The sequence below is a fragment of the Osmerus mordax genome, chromosome 27 (assembly GCF_038355195.1).
Source record: "Osmerus mordax isolate fOsmMor3 chromosome 27, fOsmMor3.pri, whole genome shotgun sequence".
Lineage (NCBI taxonomy): Eukaryota > Metazoa > Chordata > Actinopteri > Osmeriformes > Osmeridae > Osmerus > Osmerus mordax.
The window spans coordinates 4,745,444-4,764,039 of NC_090076.1; the positions used below are offsets into that span (position 1 = coordinate 4,745,444).

Below are 18,596 nucleotides of genomic sequence, written 5' to 3' on the forward strand. Positions count from 1 at the left end.
ACTCACTCTGACTTTACCTTGTACATGTCCATCTCACCCATGCCGAGAGAGAGAGAGAGAGAGAGAGAGAGAGAGAGAGAGAGAGAGAGAGAGAGAGAGAGAGAGAGAGACAGACAGACAGACAGACAGATAGAGAGTGAGTGAGACAAATGTGAGAGAGAGAGGCATGAACATAAACAAAACAATGAGCCTCAATGATCAGATTGCGGACATGCACTCTAAAACAAGAACTGCACACCACCATAATCAGTTTTACAAGATAGATAGAGAGAGACACACAGACAGAGAGAGACAGAGAGAGAGAGACAGAGAGAGAGAGAGAGAGAGAGAGAGAGAGAGAGAGAGAGAGAGGGGCATGAACATAAACAAAACAACGAGTCTCAATGAACAGAATGCGGACATGCACTCTAAAACAAGTACTTCACACAACCATAATCTGATTTTAAGATACAGAGAGCGAGTTTCCACAACTGACCTGAGTCATGGTTTGACTTTATATGGAAAAATAAAGAGCAAAGTCACTCTGCTGCAGTCACGCTCTCTCTTTCTTTACGTACTGCGGCTGAGCCAGAAGAAATCATGGACTGTGAAAACGATCATAAAAGTGCTTGGTTTGATGATCATGAAGAGCACATTAATCTTGTTAAGCGCTGTAGAGAGAGAGAGAGAGAAAAAGAGAGACAGAGAGAGAGAGAGACAGAGAGAGAGAGACAGAAAGAGAGAGAGACTCAACAATAAAGGAGGACACAGATTGTCTTTAATCAATCAAAATGTATTTGTATAGCCCTTTTTACATGCAAGCATGTCACAGAAGGCTTCTTTATGGTGTCCATAGGGAGACCCTTTCACAGTTCATATGTGACCTCATAAACGACCACAGCCGGCTCTTCAGATTCTGCCGGGTTTGTCGTAGAGGAGGGCAGGAAACAATCCTGACACCACCCACGTCCTCTCCCACTGTCATATTCTGGAGTCACGACATCTGCATTCAAACAAAGTCTGTTTGGAAAATGCTTGCAGCTGGCTGGAAAATGTAACTTTATGAGGATTCTAGGGTTTAGGTAATCTATTAAGCTGTGATCTATGAATCAGAATCAGAATTCGGTTTATTCGCCATGTATGTTATATAAATACGGAATTTACTGTGGCAGGGAGGTGCAAAACACTAAACATATACGAATCTTAAGAGTACAAAGGTTTAACGATTTCTAAGAACGAAACAATCTAAGAATACAACAATTTAAATAATGCTAGTATTTTCTGGAGAAAGTTTCACTTTTTTGTTGTTGTGCGGTGCCCTTTCTGATGGTCTGCCGTTTGGAGACCATAGCACGCAATAAACAGGATGTGTGGTGGGGAGGGGATTCGGAGAAGGCAAGCTGTGAATTGGTTGGAACCCATAACTCACTATTGTCCTTGATGCCCTTCAGTTTTATCATGGAACACGCTGGCAGGAAACACAAAGATGTGATGAAGGTGGTCACCACTGCCGGCTTTCTTACATGACTAGAATGTGTGAGCTAAAACGAAACAAAAACGTTTCATTTTCATTTCAGCACATTCTTCATTTCCTATACAATCTCCAGTTATCATTAGCATCGTTTTGGCTAGCTAAGGAAGCTCACAGGCAGACTTGCCACAGACCTTGTCCCAACACACCAGCAGACACGACCCAAGTGTCTCATTGAGATCTAATGCTAATTATCTTTACCACTCTGGTAAAAACTCAAGCGGGGCTTCATCCTTTCAAAGAAACTGTCAAGCAACATGGATGGGCTCCATTAAGGTTGAATTAAAAACACACTCCTGCCTTGTGTCTGCTCAAAGGGGACAGCCCCATCTGAGCGTTGGAGGGCTCAATTTGTCTTTGATCCCGCTCAAGTAGAAACATCGGGGCGTGTTCACGCAATGCTGGTGTCTTGTCACATTCCGGTGGAGTTTCTGAAACATACTGAACAGTGCTTAAACATTTACATTTAGTCATTTAGCAGACGCTCTTATCCAGAGCGACTTACAGTGAGTACAGGGACATTCCCCCCGAAGCAACTAGGGTGAAGTGCCTTGCCCAAGGACACAACGTCAATTGACACGGCCGGGAATCGAACTTGCAACCTTCAGATTACTAGCCCGACTCCCTCACCGCTCAGCCACCTGACTCCCTTAAAACATGGAATTCATGTCCTCTATAAAAGACTGCTAATAATGGTTTGGAATTGCAACCACGGACATGTTTGACTTTCTTCTTGGCTTTTAGCGGTGGTGGGGAAATGACAGGGTGGGCAGGGGTCAGGTTGCAAGGGGTGAGAAGAGGACAGGGTGGTGACCTGTGCCAACTGTCAACTGCATCCTCTTCCGGAAGCCCACCTGGCACAGTGATAATGGCCGCCATCCCCAGGGCACAGGCGCACGGGTCACGATCCCCCAAAATTTCGACACAACATTCCAGCTGGCTAAGTTTTTAGTTTGCTTGCTCTGGTGTTCTGTGCAGACTCTAAAGGGGAATCGACAACTTCTCTGGTCTTTGAGACCAGCGATTTGCCTCAAAGACCAGACAAGTCTGCACGTGACACCAGAGCTTTCAAGCTAAAAGCTTAGCTAGAACGTTATGTTTAAATGGTGATAGTTTTTGTTTCAGGACCTTTGCAAGAAGCTTGTAATTGTGGAGGCCCGTCGGAGGAATAGCTGTCAGCGTTTTAATCCCTGAGCAGGGTCAACAATGGCGGTCTCAGCACATCTCACCAAACTCTTGTCAGCTCTGCCATCATAACATGTTCAGTTAGCGACAAACTATCCCCAGTCCTCATAGCAAAGTAAAAGCATGACTCACTCTAAATTCAAGCATCCTCCTTTTCTCTTTGATATAGATTATTGTACACTAGCGTGGGTTGAAATGTCCCCATTTAGAAATTAATCTTCTTTGAATAGGGATATCTGATCTGATGTGCTTAATGAACGAGGATTGGTGTGTGCTCATTGGTAAAGAGGATAATGATGGCGAGCGATTAATAAAAAAAACGAAACTGCCTGTGGACCAAAGCCACTTCCAGATCCTTATCAGTTTAGGTCTGCAATCTGCTGCCGCACTGATCAGCATGCTAATTCTTAACCTATTCATACTTCATTTTAGAACCTACCGGACTAAAAGTCATCACTCTTTTACAGAGAGAAAGAGTTGATATGAGCTGTGCACCATCCCCATTCCAAGTTGTCTTTAGGCGGTGTGTACAGGTGATGTATGTAACTACCGCATGAAACGGACAAACAGGTGCTTATCAGTGACAGGTCACTGCCACTAGAACTTTGTCCCTCAATTATTTGTGTGGCTGGTAAGGAGTGTAAAGTACAGCGTGCACTCTTTATGAGTCTTATAAAGATGGCACTGTAGTTGCGTCCAACCTTCACATACCCCACCAGAATCTCCAATCATACTCGACCGCCACTCACATACACCCCCCATCCCCCAACACACGCACGCACACACCTTGGCATTCACAGTAGACTTGATGGAAGGACAGGCAACTCAATTACCACAAACTTTAGGAGACCTCACCAAGTCTGACGCTCAATTTATGGCTTTCAATTTCCATACTAAGTGAGGCAGGCCCAGGTACAACTCATTTTCCCCAGATTAGTGCTTATCCAGTATTTCTTGTTAACGGCATGTGTAACCTTTTCTGTGGTTGGTAGCTTCAGGAAAGCGGGGAGTTTAAGCAGCACACCTCCCTCTGTCTCCATCACACACACTGTAGGTTTTCCTTACGTAAACAAAACAAACCTGTTAACTATCGGTAACAATTTCCTATTTTCACATTTCCATGCCAAGCTGAGCTTGGCAAAATATTCTGTTTTCCATGTGAGGTAAAGGTGCCCCAACCCCATGCACACTCAATGATGGAGAACAGGTTGTCAACATATGGCGATAAATTGCTGAATTATGAATGAGTCTTATCATTATAACCGACAAGTCTTAGGTCAATTGTTTAGGCCATTGCTCATAGTTTTTTTTGTTGGGGGGGGGGGGGGCAGTGTGTGAATGTGTGTGTGCATTATGTGTGTGTGATCTAAAGCAGAGATAGAGAGGGATTAACACATTTGATAGAGGACTTCATGGAGGGATGACTGTATCAGGTCAATTTTATTTCCTTGGTCAGAAATCAATAAGACTGGGTATCTTATTGACTTTCAAACTCCAGGGGAAATACTGCACAGTGGTAGGAGGATAACCAAACCCAGTCACAGACTATCTTTTCTATCTGGGAGTCAGGTGGCTGAGCAGTTAGAGAATCGGGCTAGTAATCAGAAGGTTTCTGGTTCGATTCCCGGCCGTGTCAAATGACGTTGTGTCCTTGGGCAAGGCACTTCACCCTACTTGCCTCGGGGGAAATGTCCCTGTACTTACTCTAAGTCGCTCTGGATAAGAGCGTCTACTAAATGTAAATCTGATGTTAATTAAACAAATAAACCAATTGTGACAAATAAATCACCAATCCAATTTAAACTGCTGCTCCAGATAAAAGTGCCTATATCACACAATTAAGGATGACTCAAAGTCCTTTGAGTGACTCAAAGAACATGTAGACTGTCAACAACATTCTCACAATGTCTGTGATATTTCCCAAAGATTCCATTTGCCTCTTTGACAAATGTTACAAAAGATGTCCAGGCCCATCCAGGTGGCACCTAGTAGCACATTCCACCATCAGAACCTCAAATCAGAACAGAGATCCACATTCTCAATTCAAAACCTAATAGATGCAGGTTTGAAATGCACACAACTTTAAAACAAAAGTAGGGGGCAGACTTTTAGTGGATGGACTCAGTCAGTGTTGCCAGGCAGATTTCATTTGCCATTTAATCCATGTGCTATCGGTGCTGGAGCCTTTCCCCAGTACGATTCGTCTGGTGATCTGTAGCTGGGCTGACGTGAACAGAACAAACATCAGCAATGTTTCATGTCTGGATACTTTGGGGGGTTTATTCAGAATATTCTGTGTCCACACTGAGTCAGCTTCTGTATATTTGCACAGAGAACGGCCTGCAAGTTGTCTCTAACAGGTGGGGGCCATTAATTACGTTTATAACTCGAGCCTTGAGACCAACAGACTAATTAATGGCTCCTAAGTGCTCCGGCGGCAGTTCTGTGAGGCTTAATGCGTCATGACGTTCGTACACTCACACACCTGGTTTGAAATGAGACTATAGGATTAAAACGGAGATAAGGAGGCAGTCAGATAAAGACGCGAACAAGATGGTTTCACGTATCACACAGACTTCTGCAGTTGAATTCTGCAGTTGCTCAGAACGGAATCGTTCAAAGTGGTCTCCACTGTCGATGAGCAGCTACTACATCGTGGATGGTGCGGGAGGATGGAATGGTCTATATACAATGCCACTGATTGCAATTAGACTGAAAAAACACCCTTGACTCACAGGAAAAGAAGAAGCCTCCTTTGGACAGAAGCCTTTAGGCCCGTTCCACTGTTTTCAACCCTGAATGCATCCGTGAAATCTTCACGGTTTCAAAAATGAAAAATTATATAATAATAAATTTATACATTTATCATAATAACTTCACAGTGTATCTGGAAATGTGAATTAGCAAAATTCCATTCGGTCACTGGTTTCAGTGTTTGGATTTATAGGTCAGACATGAGGAAGGTGAGGGTTTAGATAACGATCGAAGGGTCTGTATTGAAAGTGAATCCACTCCCTGGGACTGAGCTCACGTAAGGACTAGACAGGATTAAGATCAGACACGAAAGAAAGGATTCTGACCACTATGGTTTTAAGGAGAGAAAATGACTGTCTATCCATCCAGCCAGCAAATGAGAGAAGTGAAAAGAGCTGTGACACCAGAGAGCTTAAGCAGATCGGAAAAAGGGAAAGAGAATGATAGAATAAGGGAATGGATGAGTACAGAGGTGGAATCAGGCATTTGTCTGGCCCGGGGTCATATCTGATTAAAGTACATGAGCCCAGAAGGGAGGGATCATTTTCATCAGGCAGTCAGATGAGCCACATAGACAGGGACTCTTTATTATTCAGCAGGACCCGATTGAGAGCTAGTGTCCCTTGCTGCCATCTGAATCCTGGCTGATTAGCTGGGATGGTGGTCATGCTCTCTCTCTCTACCCCCCCCCCCCCTCTCTCTCTCTCACTCATTTACAAATCCTCTCTCGCTCGCTCTCTCTCTCTCACTCATTCATACACCCTCTTTCCCTCTTGCTTTCTCTGTAACCACTCGCCTCTGCAAATCCCTCTCGTTCACTAGTACTCATTCAAAATCATGCCTGAATGGTTACGCTCAATCGAGTCAATCAGATTCTTCCCAGTGTGCGACCATCGTTATTTATTGGCGCACCCTGTTCAGTTGGATCGCCAAGTGAACAAGGTTGTCGTGCAGCAGTCATGAGCAGGAGCACTTCTGCCATTGAACGCAGTCACACACGTTTGGGATACAGTGGATCTCAGCGTGAAGGGTTGATTCTATCTTATCGTCATCATACACCTGAACCAGCTGTAACTCGGAGGGAAGGGATGCCTTGGGGGACAAATGATCACACTTTTCAAGGGATTTAAAGTTCTGCATAAATGACTCTCTGATTAGTGGCTCATCGACAAAAACAACTGTCTTTTTGAAACTGTAAATACCTTCAGTACTAAGTATGATAATGAACGAAAGGCCTTCCAGTCTAAAACGGTAATAGATGATGATGAGAACCACAATTAGTGGAACTTCTACTGGACCGGCCCATGTGCAATTTGACGTAGAACACAAATAACCTGAACCTATATGTATTACAAGTATCAGCAGTATGGCAATTTATATCGGCAGTAAAACAGCAAACACTTTAAGGGCTAAGGATTTGGGTTATGTTTACGCGAACAACTGTGTGATTTGGTTAAATGCAATGAAACACTGACTAGGAAATGTGCATTCAGCTGCCGAACAAGCTCCACCCATCTATGACGTTTAAACTTCTAAACAAGCCTGGTTCCTAAATGAGACTGATGTCTCAATGTCTAAGGGGATCTAATTAAAAATCACATTCTGCTTAGAGTTCCAACAAAAAAGTGTGTATGAAGATTAATCTTTCATTCGAGGACTGTATAGGTACAGGGCGAATAGTCACTGTCTGTGTGTCTCGCTCAGACATCTTAAAAGTTTGTTCACCTCGGAACATCGGTTGTTGAACTCCTTTGGCCATTTTGGAAGCTCTATTGAGGGCTATGATGTCACACTGAATGACTCATTCTTTTCTGTCCTGCGCAATGATTTATTTAGGGGTCAGCGACTCCAATACATTTTGCCAGAGCCACTCTTTGAAACCACTGATGTGATCTTAATTGAGTCTAGTCATCTTCCCAGAAAGGAGAGGGAATGGGGTATGAGGCCCCACAAAGCCACAGAGGTAGACTAAACATCACGAAAGATAATTGACGTGCCAAAGATGGCCGCTGTGGCCAACGGCTCGATGACCTGCGCCGCAAAAGGAAATGAAAGAAAGAGGGGATATGTTGACGGTAGGACGTCGCTCGTCACCGGTTGGGTGGCGTCTCCGGTTCAAGCCTCCAACATCAATTCAACATGCCCTTTCCGTGGAGAAGAGTATGCCGGAGGCTCTTGAGTTACAATGCTTGGAGCAGGGATTGGTTGAGAATAAAAGAAAATCTTATAGACCTGCAGGTAGCTTCCATCCCCAATGCTTCCTTCAACTCAGCATGTAGAACTCAGGCACTGTGAAGGGGACATGCACTGGAGAACAACACCAATTCAGACTCCACACCGTCACCTTAAGTGTACAAGGGTATGAATGTAAATTGTGTTTGAGGTGTAGAAAGTGTTGCTTCCAACCGTGACCTGTGGTAGTTTATGCACACAGGCAAATGCAAAGGTATATGAATAAAATTATGTTAAATGAACATGTTAAATCTAAAGGGTGTTAATGTCTTCATATGTTTATTTAGTATTTTGCTTGGTTTTCACCCTAAAATGGTTGTAAATATACAAATGCAAATGCATTTTAGTTATAGATATAGATAGTTATAGATTTTCTAATCATTTGTTTTTCTTATCTGATAGACAGGATAATTTATTGCTAGGAAGTCTTTAGCAAGTCAAATAGAGTTTCCTCAAGCTGTGAGTTGTATCTTGTACTTTTAAATGTGTTACAAAAACTTCCTCTGTGGGTCTAATGGGACAGCAAGTGTGTGTGTGTATCCGTGCGTTTCAGCGCACGTGCGTTGGGGGCATGTCCCGCTTTAATCAGTAGGCTACGTCTAACCACCCTCCACTTCTGGTCTAAGGATATCTAATCTCATGACGTTATTTTGGTGTATTAGGTTTTGTTGGTTTATTTGTCTAGTGATTGTACCTAACAAGAGCACAGAAAGGTGCTAATCACAGACTTGTATTGTAAAATGTAATAACGTGTAATATCGTCCTGCAACAACAAAAAGTATATTTAGGCTACATTAACATATCTGCAGAGTTACCCGAACAGCCATATCCATATACAACCCATATCCATATGGCCTAGATAAAAGTATCTATTATCCACACAAGATTTATTACACAATCAAACCTGAAGAAGGGACTGGCATGCGTCTCCGTCTGTATTTCAGCACTGGACAGCGCTCAATATCGAGTCACTTCATACACTCACACACACACACGCCCGCGCACACACACGCACACAAAACTACATCAGAGAAACCCACGAAACCGTAACTGGGGAGCGCACAGCTCGTCGTGATTTACCTTAACCGGACCATCGTGAGCAGCCGAACGGCGAGGCCATGCTGTCGTTACTTTTTCAGGTTCCAGTTTCTTTCGTGCAATTATGCTAATCCAAATCATTTGACGCGCGAAACCGAGAACTGTGCAGTCACAGCGTAGCCCAACATCGACTACTTTGAAATGCTCTCGCATACAAATTTCACACGTGTTTGAGGTCGTGAAAAAAATGCAAAGGACATTTTGAGATGTTTTTTTTTTCCAGGTTGAAGGACACGATGACATCGCATCCTTGCCAATCAATCGAAATAGTTTACCGTCCATCATGGATTACTCCTAGGCATTGAAGACATATTAATCCCGATTTTTGACTAAAATCATGTAGTCGATTTATCTAAGTAGCCTACATGTTATTACACAAGTGATTCATTTTAGGTAAGTCAATAAATTGGCACTTGGTTTGAAAACTTTACCCTGCCGGGTCTTTTCCGTCAATATTTCGAATTTCAGGCTGTCGGGATGCAGCAGTCTTGACTGATTCCATCAAATCGATGATTTTCAGTCGTGATAGCGGATGTAACCCACTCTCTGGTGCCCCTCGTCTAAGGAAACCTGTTGGATTTACCAAAATAATTACCTGCACTCAACCTTTATGAAGGACAATGATAAGTTTGGAGATTTCATTTTTTTTATGGCCACTGTCACTTTTCTGAATAGGCTTTCACGGCGGTGACATGTCAGTAAATCGCTCGTTTTTACAGCATTACTCATCCTTGCTGGGATAGTATTAAGGAATCATGTTTTTATGCAACATCAGTGCAATTAAGGACTGGAGCTATTTCCTCTCTCAAATATTGCCGCTTGTGAACAGAACGGCGGGTTTCGTCCACAAGGGAATAGACAAAGCAGAGGCTGTGACCACGACCATGGTGACCGCTTTAGAGCCAGACTTGAGCGGCATGAGCGCAAGTAACCCCCCGATTAATTCAAATCATACTTCCGGCATGGAGCATGTTTTTCAATATTCTTACTCCGAAAGCGACCTTCTGTACACAGACTACAGGACTCCTGCCCGGGACTCTATACCCCTTCCCAAAGCCGTACTGTACTTGGTCATGGCAGCTCTGGTGGTGGTGGCAGTGGCTTACGCTATAGTTGGCCACCTGGTCAAGGATCTGGTTCATGACCTAATTGGTATGTGTCACATTTTGTGCTCAAAATGTGTGTGGATGTGTGTCAGAGAGTGTGAGAGAGAGAGCTTAACAGGGAGAGAAAGACAGAGGGGGGACAGAGAAATTGTGTGTGTGTTTCTCTGTGTCAAGCACATGATGTTAGCATGAGCATCTGTGTGAGGGATTGTTATGGATGTAAAGTTTTGGCTCATTGCCTCACACCAGCAGTAAGTTTAGCTGACACATACACGGCCTGTATTCTCATGTCTGTTAATCTGGCCGAATATGTACGTCTCTTAATGTGACCAAATATGTGCATTCTGCATGTAGGCTACAACTATATTTCCTTAAATGGTATACAATACGCCACATATAGTAATTGTCTTAACATTCAACAAGAGCATGACAGCTCCCACACTGAGGAATTTGACCTTGGTGCAAAACAGAGATAAAGGCAGAGTTATCTGACACTGATGAATTGTTCAGAATAATATTCTGACTGTAGAAAGATACTGTAATCTTTGTGGATGCAGAAGTGTGTGTTTGCGTTTGTTTTTTATATCTCTGTGATTGTGTTTGTATTTGCGGGACTACGTGTGTGTTTCTGTTGATTTATGGTTTTGGAATTCATTGTCAGCTGCCAGGTGTTCAGGAGTCACAACAAATACAATAGGAAAAAACACAACCGGACAAACAATTAAATGAAATCAAATAAGTAGTTAAAACAATAGTGAAGCCATAAATGTATAACTGTCAAAATACTGCAAGCGAAAAGAAAAATGAAAGTCATGAATCAGAGGATGGAACATTTGTTCTGCATTTTGGCACCAGTTTTTTGGTGTATGTATGTGTGTGTGTGTTCAGCACTATGACAGGGCCTGAGAATAATTTCCCCTTTGAATTCCCCATCTCTACATACAGCAATGAATATGTTATGGTACCAATGTAGACCCATCTGGCCAAGCCAATGCCAATCTACAAGTTTGGTATTGACAGAAGACAAATATTTACTGTAATCATTGAATAGGTAGGAATGAGAAAAACAACCCAATTGTGTTTATTCTGGAATGTGCCTGTTCCTACAGTCTACCTTTACACCAGGTGGAAGTCAGGCTTAGTGAACCAGCTAGCAGATGCCATGCCGAAACATCCTTCCCCAGCACTCAACCAGCCCCAGAGATTTACCCTGACCCACTCACATGCTGGAAGCGGCCCCTGCCTGTGTTTGCTAACCCGCTTCCCCCACACATATCCCTCAACACTCCCCTGCTCTCTCTGCACTGGATGTTTTGGTTTCCTGGCCGTGTTCTTGAGGTGTAAATGTGCAGGCTGTTGTGCCCGCAGAGGGCGTGTCCTTCCTCCCCAGGGTGTCATAGAGAGCCTCTTGGCCCCTGGTTCTAGTGTGACGCTGCCACACCCTTAACAGGATGTGACACGGGAAGGGTCAGACACAAGGAATCCGAGGAATTTATTTGTTGGATTTTCATCCCACATCGCAGACAAAGGTAGAACTGAAATTGATTTATACATGAAGGATATGCAATATCCAATTTTGCATGGATAAAATATCGGTTGTTTCTTTCAATAAAATGTGTCTGGTGTTTCTATGTACTCAAGTCTTTGCATTCATGCAATACATTTTTTGTCACCGGTTTAAGTCACGACGCATAGACCCACGGACGAGCATCGTGGGTGTGTGTGTGTGTGTGTCACTGTGTCGGAGAACCCAATTTCACCATGGACTCATCCTTCTGCTTTCCCTTCACACTGCCTGTCTGCCTTAATTCCACTTCCCTATCTAACAGTGATTGATGTCTCCCAATCGAAATCGCTCTCCCACACGCGATAGGATAGGTTCGCGGCAGGCATCTACCCAGAAACAATTTGATGCAGTTTTGCCTCCAATGGAATTATGAATGCTAAACCCTATCATTACTGGAATTAAGTTCCAGCGTGTTTTTTTTGCTCTCTGACACACATTTAAGGTTTTATCCCCTATGTTCACCTTTACTGTCTGGCTCGATCTACCTCTGTTGTCTTTCGCTGTCCACGTGCTAGACATCAGCATGCTGTAGACACACACCCTCTATCCTACCGTTGGGGTCATTGTCTCAGTACAGTGACAACAGACTTTATGAGGCGTCTCAGTCACAACTGTAAAAAAAAACGACCTGGAATGACACCGATTTAACTGTAACATATTTAAAACCTTTTTTCCCCCTCAGTCAGTATAGTTTGCATTGCATATAATGAATACAATGTTGCATGCATCCATAATGTGCCAAAGTGTCCCAATTGTTTGTGTTTCTAAATGTATTCATTACAGCTTGAGGCCTGGGAATGGTAATATTTGCCTGAATTTATTTAGAGGTGCCACACAAGGGCATTGATAAATGCTTCTCGTGGATGTGCATCTGTGTTGAATGGCCGAATGCAAGTGTCATTCATTTCTGTCTCTTTATAGAGTGGGTGTTTGGATCTCGTCGCGCGACCAACAGAAGCAAGAGTGACATCAACTGTATAACGAACAGCACGAACGAGATGAGTGAGATGAGTGAAAGGCCACGAATGGTGGAAATGAACTACATTACCCATAACCCCAGTAATTATCTGGGCGCATCCAAGCCAGAAGATCTGGTCGTCAACATAGATGAGACGTTACAACTGCCTCTGGATACACACAGTGGGACTTAAACCAATGTTTCACTTTTTAATGTTTCCCTGAGAGAATTAAAGCTGGCTTGTCTTTCCATTGACAAGTGGAGAAGTCTTGTCTACTGAAAACCAAACATATTTACACTGTTCATCACTCAACAGTGTCGTGTTTGGCTTGGCATCATGTTGGCTATTTTTATGGTCACAAATGCTGAGGTGGAGCACTTGCAAGGAGGAATCGGTGAACGGTAAAACTGGAATCATCATCTTCGGAGAGAACAGTCGAAAGAGAGATCTTGAATGACTTTTCTTGGGCCTTTTTTTTCTCTGTAGCTATCTAATGTGACTGTATACATTGCACTTGTGACCTTGTGTGACCCACTGTAAACCCCAGTTACCTTCCCTGATCACGTACAGTATGCATTCACTCTTTAATGTACAGTGCTGTAGTTTAAGTACAGTGACTATCAAATCAGCTTTCTCCTATTTAATCTGTTCAATCCTTATTATGCTGTTTGCCAGGTGAGGGGAAAAAATTGGGGAACAGGTTGGATGTCCATCAATTAGTGTTGAGTTTTTTTCTCCCATACCAGTGTAATACATTGACACCAACTAATTTACTATATCGCCACACGAGTACGAGAAGCATCACACACATTTATTGATTAACTGTTATTCTTAATGTATATAGTGATGCTGTAATTACAACAGTGATAACAAACAGCATACATTGAAATGTCATTTCCTTGTAATTTAGTGATTGTTTCAGAACTACATGTTTGATTACAGAAATCAGAAGTCTCTTTATTCCATTTGTGTCAGACCAGACACATTCAGCCCAAATTCAGTGGGATCGCAAAGTAAATACTGAGTTCTAATTGTGATTGTGATGGGAGTCAGGTGGCTGAACGGTTAGGGAATCGGGCTAGTAATCAGAAGGTTGCCAGTTCGATTCCCGGCTGTGCCAAATGACGTTGTGTCCTTGGGCAAGGCACTTCACCCTACTTGCCTCGGGGGAATGTCCCTGTACTTGCTGTAAGTCGCTCTGGATAAGAGCGTCTGCTAAATGACTAAATGTAAATGTAATGTAAATGTGATGGCGATGACTTCGTTAATTATCCTGGGTTTAAAAGCAAAGTTGTGTGCCACCCAATATTTTATCTGCAGCATCACGATTTCTTTGGATAAGCATAAAAAAAGAGAAAAAAACTGGAACATTTTATCCTGTGGCATTCTCTGTGAATGGTTTTAATCTTAAGATTTAGTCCTAGTTTTTGATATTAAATGTAATGTAAGTGGAAAATGTTCCTCTGTTAATCTGTTTTACCTCTCTCTATCAAGGGCTATGTGCAGCTGCTGTTGAGTGTGGGTTTGTACTGACTGTAGCATCCAAGGTAATAACAAAGGGATTTCTGTAACGTTATATTTCTTGTATACATTATCCCACCACGCCATAACTAAGTGCCCCGACCCCAAACCAGAATAACCTCTTTCTCAAGCAAATGTACATTCACATATGCTAGCTTTGGCAAAGAGATTGCTCAGAAACTTGTCTGCAATAAATGTCACTGAAGAGAAGTTGCTTGCCTGAAGCTTTTTTTTATGTACTTCAAAGTTGTTCCCTGGACTGGGTACAACATCTGGGGCCAAGTCATAACTGTTATAATTTCCATGAGAGTGCCATCTTAGTGAGTTCCTACCCACAAAACCATACAGACAGGGTGAGGAATCAGGTCCCAGTGACCACCTCACCTCAGAAGATTGTGGGTGTCTCTTTGCCTGTTCGTCATCTGCAATCCTATTTCTGTTTGCTTCCTCATTCTAAAGATTGTAGCGATATCATGTAATAAGTACAAGTTTTTGAAAAATCCAGAAAAGAGGGTCATCCTTCTCTTATTGGCTGTCAGACACGTTATCGCTCTGGATAAGAGCGTCTGCTAAATGACTAAATGTTATGTGTTTGTTGGGTGAATCTATGGTATTTCATTTGAAAACAGGCACATGGTAACAGCCGTCCTAAAGAGTGATAGGTTAATCAAGAATACGGTGACCTTCACATTTTATAAGAACAACAATAGTGTCGTTTTTGTCAACTTTATTTAACATGTTGCAGTTACACTTACAGTCAAATGAGATATGCTCTCGTAAAACACCATATTGACTGTGCTCACGAAACAATCAGTTTCATAGTTTATTTCTACCCTACAACAAGATTATGATGACAGACCATTCATATCACTGTGTGATCTATTCATTATGTTTAAGCCTTGCGCTCCCTGTACCACAGCAATACAAATAGCAACACATTCACCTCATCATCCGACAACAACAATACCCTCCGAATGCTAAGTGCACGAAACTGCCATTTTGTATCTCCCTGCTCAGCCTGCCAGGGGACTGTCGTTTTGAAGGTGAGACTTAGTTGCAGCGCGAGGCAGCGCACAGTCGGTAGGGCATGGGCCCATGTGTGACACCTATCTGATATTCCAAGCTTGGTGTGGTGCCGGGAGGAGCGGAGAAGGTGAACTCCTGGAGGAGGGAGGTGAAGAAGAGGAAAAGCTCCATCCTTGCCAGCTGTTCCCCGGGACACACTCTCTTACCTGGGATGGAGGTCCCAAAGACAGAGCAAGAATTCACAAACCAGCGCTCCAAAGAAAGCCAAATAATGTCTAAGATGTTCAGGAAAGACATAACTGCCCTGGGATGTCAAGGATGCTGAATAGAGAAGTGTATGATGTCTGGCATAGGTATTCTCTGTGCATTAAGTGCAAGCTGTGGTCAGACTGTATCAAGGAGATACTGTTGATTTACCTGCAGAAAATGGGAGGAAGGCGTCTCTTCGTCTGAATTTGCCGTCCTTGTCCAGGAAGTGTCCCGGGTTGAACGTATTCGGGGTCTCCCACTCGCTTTCGTCAAACAGGACAGATGTGAGAGTGCCCGCCACCAAGGTGCCCTTAGGACAACATCACAAAACGCTGAGTCACTGAATATTTCAGTCATGAGGCCTCATTGGTCCAAATGTCCTGTCACAGGACCATCCCCGATGTCTGACCTTTGGGATGGTGTATCCACCCAGCTGAGTGTCCTTGGTGGCCATGCGAGATACATTGAGGGGGATGATATTTCCTATTCTCTGGATCTCGTGGATGACTGCATCCGTGTAGGGCATGTTGTCCCTGTCTGCAACGGAGACTGGGCGTGACGAGCCAACCACAGCGGCGATCTCTCTCTGGACCTTTTCTACAGAGGGATACGGAACGACAGGATGGGATGTGAACTCAAGCAATACAGAAACGGGGCCCTAATGTGATGCATGCACGCCTTTCAAGCACGCACACACACACTGATGTCATCCTTAAACACAGACACACGCACACACAAACACATACACACACAGATATAATAAATAACAGTATCGTAAGAGGCGATCGGGGGGGGGGGTGTAGTCACTTGAACACATACCTTGAATGTCTGGGTATTTGATCATATAGAGCAGTCCCCAGTACAAAGTAGTGGAGGTGGTTTCTGTCCCAGCCACAAACAGATCCAGAGTGCAATAAATCAAATTTTCTAAGTCGAACCCAGACTCTGAGTCATCCTTGAACTTTGAAAAAAAAGAGGACATTTTGATATATTATGAAACATATAATATCAAGGTGAACAATTCGAAACGTGTGCACTTGTATCAATTTAAAGAGAACTAATCAAGGTATTAAAACTAACTCAATTAAAACACCTTCTCAATCTCCTTCACAAAACAGTCGATGAAGTCCCTGGGAGAGGACGGGTCGTAGCCCTCACTGTGCTCCTCAATCTTCGTCTTTATGAAGGCGATGACCTTCTTCCAGTGGGAAAAGATCTTCTGGTGTGGTCCAGGGACTCGTCTCATGATGGCAGGAAACAGGTTGTACAGCTGCAGACATTCAACCTTGTGTGAGTTCTTTAATACAAGATGTTCACCTCGCTTTGTACCTGAGATAAATTCCGTTACTTTGCAATGTGGCTAGGAAATACAAACTGTTCCTTGACTACACCGACATAATGTAAGATGATGATTATATAACATACATGTATGTTATATAATCACCCATTGTACATTTATTTGGATGAAAGCATCTGCTAAATGAATGAAACGGAAATAATACATTTGATAAACACACCTAAGATTTAAAGCAAATACATTTAAAAGTTTAAGAGATTAAATGGTTCTACCAGAGCCCATATGGATCCTTCCAACTGAATTGCCTCATTGATGATCTTCAGGAGGGTTTGGAACTCCCTGTCACTGTACTCAAACCGGTCCCCAAACACCAGGCAGCAAATCACGTTTGAGACAGCGTTGTTCATTAGGAACTGGGGGTTAAATGGTTTACCTTAAGGAAACAAACAAACAAAACTGGAATTCATTATACAGGAATTGCATTGTTGAAACCTTTAATAATCCAACCATCAATGTGATATGTGTATTACTACTATAACTAAAACATTAATATCATTTTCAAGGTCATATTCAAAGTTGATAAGTAATGAAGTTTCAAGGCAACAGAGTAAACACATATTGCACCCATTATTCCAGATACCTTTTTCACCCATGATTGCCTCATTCAAACATTGGCATTCGGTATGAATGGAAGGCTCCAAGGTCTTTTTGCCCAGTCCAAAGTTCCTCAGAGTGGAGAGGGCAAATCTCCTCTGTTGTTTCCACTTATTTCCATTAGACATGACAATACCTGACGATGATATCACAGAGGCATCTCTACGTAACAAAGCAGATGTCAAACTGTATGATTCCCTTCACAAGATGTTGACCTGACCACAGCTGTGTAATTACACTTACCTCGGTTTCCAATAATATCATCAAATAAGGGCATTGACGGCCGGTCTGCAAAGTTTTCACCATTTTGAACCAAGGCCTCTTTCACAAGCTTATGTCCGTTCACAATGACCCATGGTTGTCCTACACGGAGGCTGAAAATCTTTCCATATTTCTTGGAGAACTGACAATAAAATCAATAAATATCATGACATGACTGCCATCCTGGAATAATGTTTTAGTAAAGGTTATATATATGAGGATAAACCATTAGGTATACCTCATCAAATTGAAGGTGAAGTCTTGAAGAATCAAGACGATGTAAGTCTCCAATGAAAGGCAGATAAAAAGGTCCAGGGGGAAAATTCTTCGGAGCTTTGTTTTTGATTATGTTTGTAAGCAAAAGGAAAATGCATATAAAAACTAAAATACTTGGAATGTCCAGCCATTCTGTAAGTGTTGAGCTCAGAGACATCTTCATTCAGCTCTAAGAACGGACTGTGGTTGAAAAGGATTCTATTGGGTTATGTCAGAAGGTTTCTGAACTATGTGTTGTATTATTGCATAAGTCTTCTTTCTGTCAGGTCATGTTTCACCACGTGACTAGGCGTGTGCTGTGTACTTCTAGTCCATAGATCATGCTTCAATTCACAGCCTTTCTCCTATTGTGGTGTTTACTTTCTAGCCCCACTTCACTCCTGCCTCACTGTTTCCTCTCAAGGCACAGGAAACATAATAATAAACCTAAAATAAATAATGTTTTTCTTGTGTGTCCATGTGTATCTGTTTTTTTTGTGTACAGTTTGAGAAAAGAACAATCTCTTTGGTAGCATTGTGTCACAAGTTTGCTTATAATTTTGTATAGCCACTCTGTGTTGCCCCCAGGCCCGTATTACATCTTCTTACAGGAATTTGCTGATTTTGCTGCTGAATTTGTGACGTATACTGATAATTTTCAAATTATGGGTGACTTCAACATTCATGTGGATGACCCAACAGATCCATTAAGCAAGGCCGTCACTGCTATCCCTGATTTCCCCCACAATCCTACACTATCAGACCACTGTCTGGTTACATTCAAAATGGAACTATGCCAGAGCCCTGAAGGCTTTCAGAAAATTGTTAGTAGCCGTTGCATAATCTCAAACAAAGCCCTGGAACTGGCTAATATACTACCAGGAGAACTTGAAGCAAGATATGAAAATGGCTCCATGGTATT

The 18,596-nt window shown here is 42.7% G+C and overlaps 1 protein-coding gene across 1 annotated transcript; it reads right to left on the reverse strand.

Moving 5' to 3' along the window:
• Positions 1-14,644: 14,644 nt before the first annotated feature.
• Positions 14,645-17,858, reverse strand: LOC136937073 (cytochrome P450 2J4-like). The gene is made up of 9 exons (XM_067230823.1): positions 17,658-17,858; positions 17,402-17,561; positions 17,145-17,294; positions 16,777-16,937; positions 16,301-16,477; positions 16,027-16,168; positions 15,617-15,804; positions 15,376-15,517; positions 14,645-15,164 (listed from the first exon to the last, which is right to left on the reverse strand). The coding sequence occupies exons 1-9, from the start codon at positions 17,856-17,858 to the stop codon at positions 14,983-14,985; spliced, it is 1,503 nt and encodes a 500-aa protein (XP_067086924.1). The 3' UTR covers positions 14,645-14,982.
• Positions 17,859-18,596: the final 738 nt, after the last annotated feature.

Coding starts and splice junctions, on each gene's coding strand:
- LOC136937073 (XM_067230823.1), bottom strand. CDS start 17,858: ATGAAGATGTCTCTGAGCTCAACACTTACAGAATGGCTGGACATTCCA. Junction 17,562..17,657: donor TTCACCTTCAATTTGATGAG/GTATACCTAATG, acceptor TTTTATTGTCAG/TTCTCCAAGAAATATGGAAA. Junction 16,938..17,144: donor GGCAATCATGGGTGAAAAAG/GTATCTGGAATA, acceptor TGTTTCCTTAAG/GTAAACCATTTAACCCCCAG.